The 11,532-nt window shown below is 43.6% G+C and overlaps 1 protein-coding gene across 1 annotated transcript; it reads left to right on the top strand.

The window, feature by feature from the left end:
* Window positions 1-6,012: 6,012 nt before the first annotated feature.
* On the top strand, window positions 6,013-11,532 carry SRSF4 (serine/arginine-rich splicing factor 4; the record flags this gene model as incomplete). Its single annotated transcript, XM_010287907.1, has 5 exons — window positions 6,013-6,155; window positions 7,032-7,144; window positions 8,910-9,124; window positions 10,005-10,088; window positions 10,264-11,532. Coding segments are annotated over 5 exons (1,339 nt in total), but the record flags the coding sequence as incomplete, so codon positions are not given.

The following is an 11,532-nucleotide window of genomic DNA, read 5'->3' as shown; positions in this document are numbered from 1 at the left end:
GAGGGGCTGGATCCCGCCCCGCCAGGGCTCTTGCCCAGGACACACAGTGTGGGTTTTCCAAGAGAAAACAAATTGCTGTTTTTGATGGTTTGGGTGGTTTTGGTTTGTTTTGGTTTTTTCCCCAACGCTTAAAACCTCATGAGTGTTTGCATCTACTTTTTTACCAAGAAACCCAACTTGAAGTCTTGCTTAGGAAGACTGAGTGGAATATGGATTTTATCATTACTAGCTAGGAGAGCCAATTATTATTTTTGCTCTAGAAATGGAGGTGAAGACTCTCTTGTAAAAGTTAGTCCTTGAGCATAAAAAAAAAGCTCATTAATCTTTAATGCTGGTTGTACTGGTAGGTGGACATATAACAGGTTTATAAGATGAATGAAAGCCATTATTAAAACAAACAAGCGTGCACGTGTCAGTGTTCTAACCAACACAGCTTCAGGTGGTATTGAAGATTGCCTATAACTGAAATATTTGAGTGTTCCATTTTCCAGGTCCACGGCATATCCTTGAAAGTGTTTTGCGAGGCGTTCAGTTTTCCTGTTGCTGTTTGAAGCCTCCAAATCAAATATTTCTGTTTCATAGACAGATGTCGGTGAGAAAACAAAACAAAACAGAAAAAAACCCACAACCTTGACTTTTTCTTAGCAGATGTAGAACTGCCAAGTTACGTGGCTGATGGGGCTGACGGACTTGTCTTCTCGCTTTTATGGAAAAGTATCTACCACGGGCCAGCCCTACGATCCAAGCTCGGCACTTAGAAGTCGTCTGCGGGGACGTGGTGTGGGTGCAGGAGTCGACTTAGGGGTGTGCTTGAGCGGCCCAAACTTGTGGCATCTTAAGTATGAACGGTAACAGGTATAGAGGGGAGGAGGGCACAGCCTGCCTGTATCTAAAATTTAGGTGCTTGTAGGCGATATGCTTTATTCCAGAGCTCGAGTCATGTTTGTAACCTCACTTGGGGGAGACAGAGTTCAAAAGCTGCAGACGACGGAAGGAATACAGGAAACTCAACGCAATTGAGTTGTCGTTGACCTTGCTGTTCGCCGCTTCTGTAGCAAATTGCTTCAGCTGTGGGTTAGACAGAGCTCAGTCTGTATTTCTGGGATTAACTCAACAATTGAATTCCCTTTTTTAGTTGTATATTCTGAAGTTCTTTCAACAAGCTACTGTTGGTTTGTATATAAATTCCAGTTTGACAAAAAATTTACTTGAGCTATTAGATTTTGTGTGTCTCTACTTGGGATAGCCTCGTGCTGCACTTTTGCCAGGGTACTCTGCAGTTTGCTTTGTTCGCCCTCTGATCCTTTCTCCATGGCATATTTTTAGTAGTGCTTAGCAAACGATTAAAAAATTACCGCACGGTGTTTGACTTGAGAGATTCTTTCAGTTTCTTCTGGAAATTTGTGGACTATCTTTGGTGCTCAGCTGGCAGAAGATTAACTGTTCAGTATTTTAGCAGTTAAGCTGAAATGCTTCAGCAAGAGGATGAAACCGCAATGTGATACAGCGGAGTCCTAAAAGCTTAGCTGGGTCTCGCTTGCTGCTAATTGTAATTTAAGCTTGCAATTCAACGGCTTAAAGCAATGTTTACCTGGGAGAATGATGGGGGAAAAAAAATATCGGGTTTCTGTAGGATTCTCCGTTCCAAGTTGCAGTTTCTAATTGTATGCTCACAGTTTTCATATTCTTTTTTCCCCACTCAGAACTGCATTGACAACCAGAGCTGTGCACGGCAGTACTGTATGTACTGACTGACCAGAAAATTGGACTTTTCAGCCTGCTTTTTTTATCTTCTAAAAACATGCTAAAAGCTAGCTGTAATACCTCTGAGCTGCAAGCTTTCATTGATAGGGAAACCAATCTGCCATCTTGCTACCTTAAAAAATAGTTCTACCTGTGTACTTATCTGCCCTGCATCACCCCAGCCAGCTTTTGAGAATTCATGGCTTCATCCTCACAAAATATCTGCAAGACAGAGGGATGTAACTTCTCCAACGGATTGAGGCACATGGATCAAAACTAAAAGCCTCGAACTTCAGTTCTTTCATCTGGCTGGATTCAAAGTCTGTATTTGCCCAAAGAGAAGTGATTTGATTTCCTTGTACTCTCCCCACCAAAATATTTAATGCCCATTAACTTAAATTAGAGCAATTGGTATTAAAAAAAAAATCAAATTGATGTCACAACATAATGATACCCAATTCACCTAGATGACAGTAAGGTGACTATCTAATGAATTTATTTTTATTTCCAGTGTATTTGTGGATTTTTTTTTCTTTTCCTTTGCTAATAGAAGACTGAATAGGGTGTGATTTTTAATTTCTTTTCACTTTAAGGTGTTCAGTTGTGCTAGAATACCAGAAATTCCCAGTGATGTTTGTCATTAGTGCAGAAACTTAAAAGAATCGCTACCAAATTTTACATTTAAGTAGTTTAAGTATCAGAATGCAAATGTGTTTTGAGGTTGTAACTTCAGTGCCTCATTTAAATGAGTGTTTTGTTTCAAGCGGCCTGAAGATGTTTTTCCTTGATAACACCCTGCTCCTGGCTGTAGCCTCCTCTGAGCTGCCCGTGTGGAAACGACAGGCAGAGCGCTGCCCGCATCTCTGCCGTTCCCCTTCCTGGCTGCGGTGTGGGCGAGCGTATGGCTCGAGCAAGCAGCCCGAGTGGGTCATGAGCCATCTACAACTTAACTTTCAGGAATGTTTTTTAGGGCTGGACGCATTGCATTCTTTATTCCAAACAAAGCTGAAACCAGGAATGAGTTTTTCGTGTGTTTCCTCCTCTGCGGCTGCTCGTGTCGATGCCTGCTTGCCCTGACCTTGCGCATCCAGACTCGCGGGAGGATCGGCGGAGGTGCAAAGAGCTCGTTTTGAGAGCATCTGTCCATACGAAGCAGTTGTGGGATACGAAATTCGGAAAGCTGCCGAACCGTCAACTGGATTTGTTGAGAGGAGAGCGGGGTGACTGTTGAGCGGGTCTCTCTCTTTTGGGAACCTGCAAAGCAGCTGCTGAATTGATCCCGTGGCCGCAGGTCAAGCTCGGACAGATTGCCACCCACCTAAGCTTCATGGCTTTCTAGCCTGCCTGGGCAAAGGGCAGGGACAGCAGCTTTGAGGCCCTTCTTGGCACGTGGGACTCGTGCTTTTGGGCTCCAGCAGCAGCCGTTGATGAGTCGTGGGGTAAAAATTGGCCCCTGGGGAATGCCATAGAGGTGGGCTTCATGCTGGTCCTGGTGGGCTGGTGTGGAGAGGGGGTGCAGAGCCAGCTGGGAGAATCCAGCGGGCTTCGAAAGCGATGCAGGCAGGGGAGCAGCTGAAAGCAGGAGAAAGATGAGGGTCTGCCTCTTATTTCAGGTACTAAGCAATTTCAGAAAATGACATTTTTCCTTTCACTTTGACTTTAAAAAACCAAAGAAACTCCACCTTTTATGAGGTTTAGTCTATTGGAAAAAGCTACAGGAGTATGTCCTTATCCCAAGCAGTTCCTTTTTTGATGCGTGAACAGAAAATGGTGTAGCTTCACAGTAGCTGAAGTAAATTGCATCGACGATTTTAGAAAGTAGTTTTATGCCACATATGAAGTAGTAATAGTAGACATTTAAAAGAAGATTTACTTGCACTGCTGTCATATAACAGCAGGTTCAGATTGCTGTAGTTAAGGCTGTGTCAGCAGTTTGGGCTTTCTGTGGTGTAAAACTGAGCTTCTGAAGGTGTTTTATTCATGTTTTTAGATCATACGGTGTGATATTATATGTATTTAATAGGTGGATCAGTATTACTTTCATTTGAGTGACGTGGGGGGCATGATTTTTAGTATTCTTTAAAAGCCAGTAAGTTCAAGGTTTGTATGAGCTTGCTTCTTTGTCTTAAAGAAAGAGCTGCTGGAGGTGCTGTGTTTTGTCTGGTGTGTGATACAGGTGACCGAGTGTCCCCGAAGCCACTTTTGGGTGCACTTCTGGGAAGAACAAGTTCAATACTGTGCTCTGATCGAATCCCGATGTTCCTCCGTTATTCTAGCTTCAAATGTCTGTGCATTTACTGTCTTGAAAGTGCTGGTGCGTACCAGGCACTTCACCTTGTAAGTAATTGCTTTTAGGGTGAGATCTCATTTAAACGTTGCGTTTGCTTGCTCTATTTTTGGAATTGAAGGCGAGAAAGTTCCAATTTGAATGGTTTTATAATGACTGTGATTGTTTCAGTTCTTATAAATCAATCACGCTTGTTTCTTCCATGAAGCTACAGCACTTACATGAGAAAGCAGCCACCTTATTTGTGGTGTTTGGAGTCGTTCTTCAAGTATTTTGTTAATACAGGTACCATTACACAGCAAAGCTGTAGCCGTGGTTGGGGGCATAGTGAGAAAGGTTAAAAATGAAGTGACCTAAAAGCAGAGGCTAGCATTTTTGTATCAGGGCTTTCTTCTTTATTGTTTAAAATACCAGCACTCACAAAAATGTCACCCCTTGGCTTGCTAAGACCCGAGTTCAGGATTACATGTTTGGCTGCGGCAGTTGGAAAGGTTGCAGCCGAGAAGAGGTTCCCAATTGCGCACGGAGCTGCAGCATCCTCGGCTACTGCCTGGGGCTGGATCCTGGAGCCTGACTCTGGAGCCTGGATCTGGTCTTGGCAGGTAACTGAAGGAAAAGTGATTTCAACTCCAATAAATAGCACTCTGATGCTTTTTGTCCTCTTCCTCTAGCCCATTGGGATAACGGGCATTTACACAATGTCGGTTTTTAAATAAGTGTTTAACTCTTGTCAGGTTAGAAATTGGCAGCTGGAGTTTTGCTTCAGTGCTGCTGTGCGTTTGCTCAGCCACTGCAAGCAAGTCACCAGCTTGTCCCTGAGCACCAGCTGTAAGAAATTATTTAAAAACCTACGCTCCGTCTTTTGGGATCTCTAGCCAAGAGGCATTAGGCACTTGCAGCAGCCCGACGTTGGCACTGATGTCTGTGGCACCTCTGAAGATTAAACTGAAAACACTGGCTTTAACTTTTCAGGCAAGCAGTTAGCCTGCAAGCTTTTGTCTCTGTATTGTTCATTTTTGGTGATAGGAAACCGATGCCAAAATGTTCATCTGAATGTTGAAATTAAGAGTTACATGTTTTTTCAATCCGTGTCCTTCCTGTTGCACTTGATCTGCTCGTGACTTCCAGATCTTGAGCAAGGCTAGTGCCGCAGACATTCTCAAACACAAAAGTTTACTCTCCTCTGGACCTGCACCCTGTGGTGCCCTTGCAAGGCCTCTTGCCTGCAGGTGGACTTTTTGCTTGCCCAGGGAATTTGTTCCTGGCTACTGTTGTTGGATTTTCTGAAGTCCCTTAACAAGGTTTGGACCTGGCATGGTCTCTGAAATGCTAGTATGTTGGAAATACAGTGGGCATAAAGTGTGCTCTCAGCAGTGTATGGGAAGCTGCAAGTAGCTCAGCAGGTGGAAGATCTGTCCTGTTGCATGAGCGTGTTGCTTTTCTTGCCCAAACCATGAGTGCTGTCCACAGCCGAGAGTAGAATAAGCCCAATTAAAACAAACCCCCTTTTCCTGACCTCCCTTCATATCTTTTTGTTCTTGTTGGACCTTTAATGCAGGGTGTACAGACCACTTGTGTTTAGAGATGAACGAGTATTTCCATTTGAAGTGCAGGAATTAAGGTAGCTTCCTAATAGAATCAGGGGTGAACCTGGGGCTCTTCAAAAATTAGGATAAACCCTAATCCATGGAACATACGTACTGCAATAGCTGTCAAATGCCATTTCAGCCTCACTGCTGTTGAGCAAATTTATTGAATAAAGCAGCATAGCACCATATTTAGTGGGCTTGTGGGGATGATACTCATGGCCTTGACCCCTTAGGTAGCCTTCAGGAGGTCGCAACCGATGTTCATCTAAAGGACAGCATGCAGAGAGGCACAGTCTTCGGGCTCTGCAGAAACCTGTTGTGGGGTATGAGTTGTTTTTGAGCAGATACCTCAGGTTGAGTTCCGAGTGATTCTTTTTCTCTCCCTCTCTCTAGGTACGGCTTTGTTGAGTTTGATGATCTGCGAGACGCAGATGATGCTGTTTATGAGCTAAATGGTAAAGATCTTTGTGGGGAGAGAGTGATCGTTGAGCATGCCAGAGGCCCACGTCGTGACAGCAGTTACGGTTCTGGACGCAGTAAGCACTAACATGCATTTGTATCCGTGACTTATTTTAAATAAAACTGTTTTTTTGGTCATTTTTTTTAAAAATAAGTAATTTTACAAGAAAATGATACGAAGTTGTGAATAGTGCTCTGTAACTGTAAATGTAACTGTTGATCTGAATATTTATTAACTTGTTGTATGAAACTATTTAATTGATAAATTAATAAACACAATTTCTTGTACCATTTTTATTATTATCATTTTTTCTAACTATTTTGAATGGTTTATTTGCAATGTGATGTTTAACATAGATTTAACAAAGACCTCAATGTTTTAATTAAAAGAGTCCTTTGAGGCTAAGATGACTGCCCGTTCCATTTGCTGACCTTGGGTTACCTTTCCATGAGTGGCTCTTTGACCTTTGTGGCCCTTGGCTGACCAAAAAGGAAGCCATGTGACGACCGCAACCTTTTCCCATTAGACCTGGGTGGTGAGGATCCCAAGGGTTAGAGACAGATGAGATTAATCTGAAATAGGTGCCTGAAAAGCTTTATTCATGTCAGAAATTCAGAAAACCTTTAAGCAATGTAAGTAACATTAGTAAACTGGCTTAATGCAGTTTCTTCTTTCAAACGGCTTTAAAAATAGCATAAATTTAATTGCATGTTAATTGTAGCGTAATTATAACTATGTGCGTTGCTTTAATTATGTGCTTGTAGTAAAATTTTTTTAATGCTTTGGATCTTTGTAACATTTTATACAAGGGGGGTCGAATTTAGACTAGCGGGTGGGTAAATTTTTGATGCATTTGCGAACGTATGGGGCAGAACAGTTTTCGACCGGGATGTAGGGCGAGCGCTCCATTTCCCTAGTTGAAGTACTGCTGTCTGCTTGTCACCTCCTAAAGGTGGATATGGTTATAGAAGAAGCGGAAGAGATAAGTACGGTCCTCCTACCCGTACAGAATACAGATTGATTGTGGAAAATTTGTCAAGCCGCTGCAGTTGGCAAGATCTTAAGGTATGGGGCCCCTTTCTTTACCCTCTCTCTATTAAAGAGCACAAAGGGTAAAAAAGTTAGCTTCCCTTTTAACAAGGAGAGCTGGTGTAGTGTGCTCCTATGCATACAAGTAGATTTTTGGAAGTAATACACACATTAAGTCAATATGGAAGTGTGTTTGCATGTATGAAGTCATTAAGGCGACGTTGGGAGTTGCACCTGCGGACTTGGTGTCACTGGGCAGTGGAGGAATAACTCTTTTCCTTAACATAAACCAACATCATTTACAGATGTGATTTAGCTTATCTTTAAGCCCTGTCAAAACAGACTTTAATCATGCCAGTGGTAGGATTCACTAGAGGTGGAGGAGTTTGCCCTTATTGCTTTGGATTTTACTCATCAACTTGTAAGGTGCTAGAGCTATTTGGAAACAATAGCATCGTTCTTGCACAGTGTCTGTTAAGAATTTCCACTCCATGCAAAGCTGTGTTAAAGAGAATTTCAGGGAAAGGATGCTTCCAGAATGAGCAATCATGCAAAACCTCTGCCAAAAGCAAATATTTTCTCGAAGTCTTAAGGGGTGGAAGGTGATTCTTGGCAGTGGAAGCGTTGGGTAACACTGTGTAGCCCACAGTACCTCCGAGTATGCTGGAGGTGATGTGTTGATTCGTGATTATCTGCATCAGGGATGGGGGGGCAGGACAGGGAGCAGAGTTTCAACAGTAGGTGCAAAAAGATAGTGTTTCCTTATCAAACGTAGCAGCACTGGTTAAAAACGCTTGTTCTTACAGGAACGCTTTCTTTTATGGTTCTCTTTTAAGGATGTGTAAAATTTGTTCTAAACAAACTTTGACGTAGTAGAAACTGGTCTGTAATTGAATATGTAACACTAGTTCAGGTACGTACTGAGATTCTTCAAATGTCTTTTGTTGTTAATGCTTCACACCATCAGTAGCTTGTCTTTGCTTCTGGTATTAAAAATTGTAAGTAGAGCATGGCATGATTAATCCTCTACTGGATGCATTGCTTTCTTTTGAAGAGCTTTCATTTTCAGTGTACTTAGGATGGGAGTAGCTGGGTCGAAAACAGACCGAACCAAAGTTCCGTGCCCCATTTCCGTTGCAGCCAAAGCCTGCAGTGGCTGAAGGCTGGCCCTGTCTGACGGCTTGCTCGAAGCCAGGCAGAATGGCACTGCCTGATAAACGGAGGTGTTTAGTAATCGAAACAGAGAAGCCAGGAAGCATGAAATGGGAAAATGAATCGAGCTTTTACTTGTGTGTGGGTTTCTTCCAGCAGAATGAGATATGTTACCTAGGTGGAGGAAGAAGGGAAGTCTGCTTGCCTGTAGTCTTCTTGCCTCCTCATATTTGACCTTTAAGTTTATCACCTTTCCCAAGTTACTGTTGAAAACATGATTTAGAGAGCAAGCGTTTTAGCTCTTTAATTGCTTTTGTAATTTGAAAGCTATCATAGTCCAGAGGGTGTTTGATACTAGACTTGAGGTGAGAGACCTTAAATTATCATTCAGCTCCAATCTATCAACACCAACTTAGTAGTTCTAATTGCACAAACTCTGTGAAATCACAGCGTGTTATTTGGCTTGCTCAGAAACCTTGGCGTTGGCACTGCAAATGCTGTTTGGTTAAAACCCTTTCTGACATCCGTGTGAGTAGAGGAGGCTTAAGCACAGCATTGCAGGAGTTGCAGCGTTACAGGAGTGAGCAGGGTCAGCCTGGAAGCCTGGCTCTGGATTCGAGGCAATGGTTATTCTGTCCTCTTCCTCTAGGATTATATGCGTCAGGCAGGGGAAGTGACATATGCAGATGCACACAAAGGAAGGAAAAATGAAGGTGTGATTGAGTTCAAATCCTATTCTGACATGAAAAGAGCCCTTGAAAAGCTGGACGGGACAGAAGTAAATGGCAGAAAGATTAGATTAGTGGAAGACAGACCTGGATCGAGACGGCGCCGCTCTTACTCCAGAAGCCGAAGCCATTCGAGGTATGTCTCTTTGTAATGCAGCTCAGGCTGAATCTTGCTGCAATCGCATGAATATACAGCAGGTTCCAAAACTCCTTGGAAGAGTTCAGAGTTCTCAATAAATCTAGTTTGAGAATCTATTAGTTACCTGAAGGTAACCAAGGGAAATGAGGCCTGTGTTCAGAGGTCTTCCTCAGTGAACATGTGTATCTGCTAGCTAAACACCCGAGAGCATGCGACTGTTCTTCCCCAACTGCGTCAAGTCGGCAGCCCTTGCTGTCTTGCAGGAGAAGGCTGCATGGCAGGTGGAGCTGGGCATGCAGAATGAAACAGAAGGTGCTTTTAACACTTTGGCTCCGAACATTGTGTTCTGCTGTAAGCACCAGGACTAACAGTTCTTTCTCATCTTGGAAACCCCCCACCCGTTCCCTCTTTCTTAGATATTCACTGCTTTCGTTGCATGATGGAGAGAACTGCTTCAGCACACACAAGTATTTTCCCTTTTCCATTCTGGGGTAGAACTTGTCGCAAGACAAAGGCAAACTTCTACTCTTCCTAGAATAGCTTGCTTATGAAATCAAAGCCTGAAGTCAAAGCTTTATCCTTGTTCTTACTGTATTCAAACTCTGACTTGATTGGGAAAGTGATTCTCACTCCTTGTCTTAAATAAGGTTGCTTGTTTTCTTCCAGATTAGCAACTCTGCTCACTTCCAGACATGGCAGCAGGGGATGAGCAGTGGGGAGAAGGGTACTCTGTTTGTAACTTTATTCTGTAACGCTCTCACCATTCGGCTGCTTAAAAGGTGCATTAATACTATGGGGTTTTACCCACAGGGGACGAGGGGATCACAAGCTCTCTGTGGGCACGTGCTAACATTAAGCTGATTGATTTTTCTTCCAGGTCTCGCTCTCGAAGCAGGCATTCTCATAAGAGCAGGAGCCGCAGTGCCAGTAGTAGTCGCTCCAAGAGTAGATCAAGATCCAGGTATGTCTTTGTGTTGGCAGAAATGGGGGCTACTCACTTAAATGAGAAGCATTATCTTAAATTTGCAGTAGGAGCACTGTTTTTCTTGTTCCTACCATGTTCTGCACAGTATTTAAGTGCTGGTCAAATCCAAGCCACACTAAAGTGGAGCTGTCTGTTGCCTTTGTGCTTTCAGGTCTGTGTCCCGTTCCAGAAGCAAGAGCCGTAGTCGAAGCAAGAGCCGTAGCAGAGGCCAAAAAGAGAAAAGCAGGACTCCAAGTAAAGAGGATAAAAGTAGGAGCCGCAGCAGGAGTGCAGAGAAATCCCGAAACAAAAGTAAAGATAAATCTGAGGGCACTCTCCATAACAGTGATGAGAAAGCAAAGAGCAGGAGCCGCAGCAAGGAAAAGAGCAGGAGCAGGAGTGGGAGTAAGGGCAGAGGAGAGACGAGGGAGAGCATGAGGAGTAGGAGCAAGGAGAAGAGTAGAAGCAAAGACAGGGAGAAGAGCATTAGCAAGGCTAGGAGCAGGAGCAAGAGCAGGGATGAGAGCAGGAGCAGGAGCCACAGCAAGGACAAAAGGAAAAGTAGGAAGAGAAGCAGGGATGACAGCAGAAGTAGAAGCAGGAGCCGCAGCAAGAGTGAGAAAAGCAAGAGGCGCAGCAAGCGAGACAGCAAACCAAGTAGCAAGAAGAAAAGGAAGGGCAGCCACGAGCGGTCCAGGTCAGCCTCCAAAGAAAAGGAGCATCTAAAATCAGATCCTGACAAAAAGGAGACAAAAGGTGAGGGTGAGGCTGCAGCCGCACGCCGGGTGTCTCGGTCCAGGTCTAGGTCGGTTTCCAAGTCAAAACCAAATGTCAAATCAGATTCTCGTTCCAGGTCTACATCTGTTTCAAAGCCTAGGTCCCGGTCCAAGTCTAGATCTAGGTCTGTCTCTAGGTCACACTCCCGATCACGGTCAAGGTCTCGCTCCAGATCCTAACCTTGCTGCAGCCACACTCGGAATGGTTGGAAAAGTCTTTTGTACATGTTTAGTAGTTGTAGAGCAAGTGATTGAAGTAGAAAACATGTCGATGCTGTATATTTTTAATAACCCTGATGGTATGTCTGTCATTGTTAACTGCAGAGCTCCCTCCCTGCAGTGCTCTCTGGTGCAAGGCTGTTCAGCTCATTTTCTATCCTGTAGAAAGGTTCTCTTTAAATATAATTCTTCCTAGAGCACCAAAATTGCCCTGTTTTCCAGGAAGAGCCTTGCAGAGAATGAGCACTGTGCCTTGGTGGGTTTATGAGATTGCAGTGGTGACTGATAGGTAGGTATGACGGCTTCAACAGTCTTTGCCCTTGAATTGATGCCCTTTGATGTATGCCATTTAGTGGAAGTGCTAAGTCTTAAGTTTCATACTACTTTTGTTTCATATTTTTTGGACTTAAAGTTGTGAATAGCACAGTCAAAAGGGGGGGAAAAAA

Source organism: Phaethon lepturus, unplaced genomic scaffold (genome assembly GCF_000687285.1).
Source record: "Phaethon lepturus isolate BGI_N335 unplaced genomic scaffold, ASM68728v1 scaffold43355, whole genome shotgun sequence".
Taxonomy (NCBI): Eukaryota; Metazoa; Chordata; class Aves; order Phaethontiformes; family Phaethontidae; genus Phaethon; species Phaethon lepturus.
Note: the sequence above shows the minus strand (reverse complement) of the source record. Positions and strands in the feature narration are given on the sequence as shown.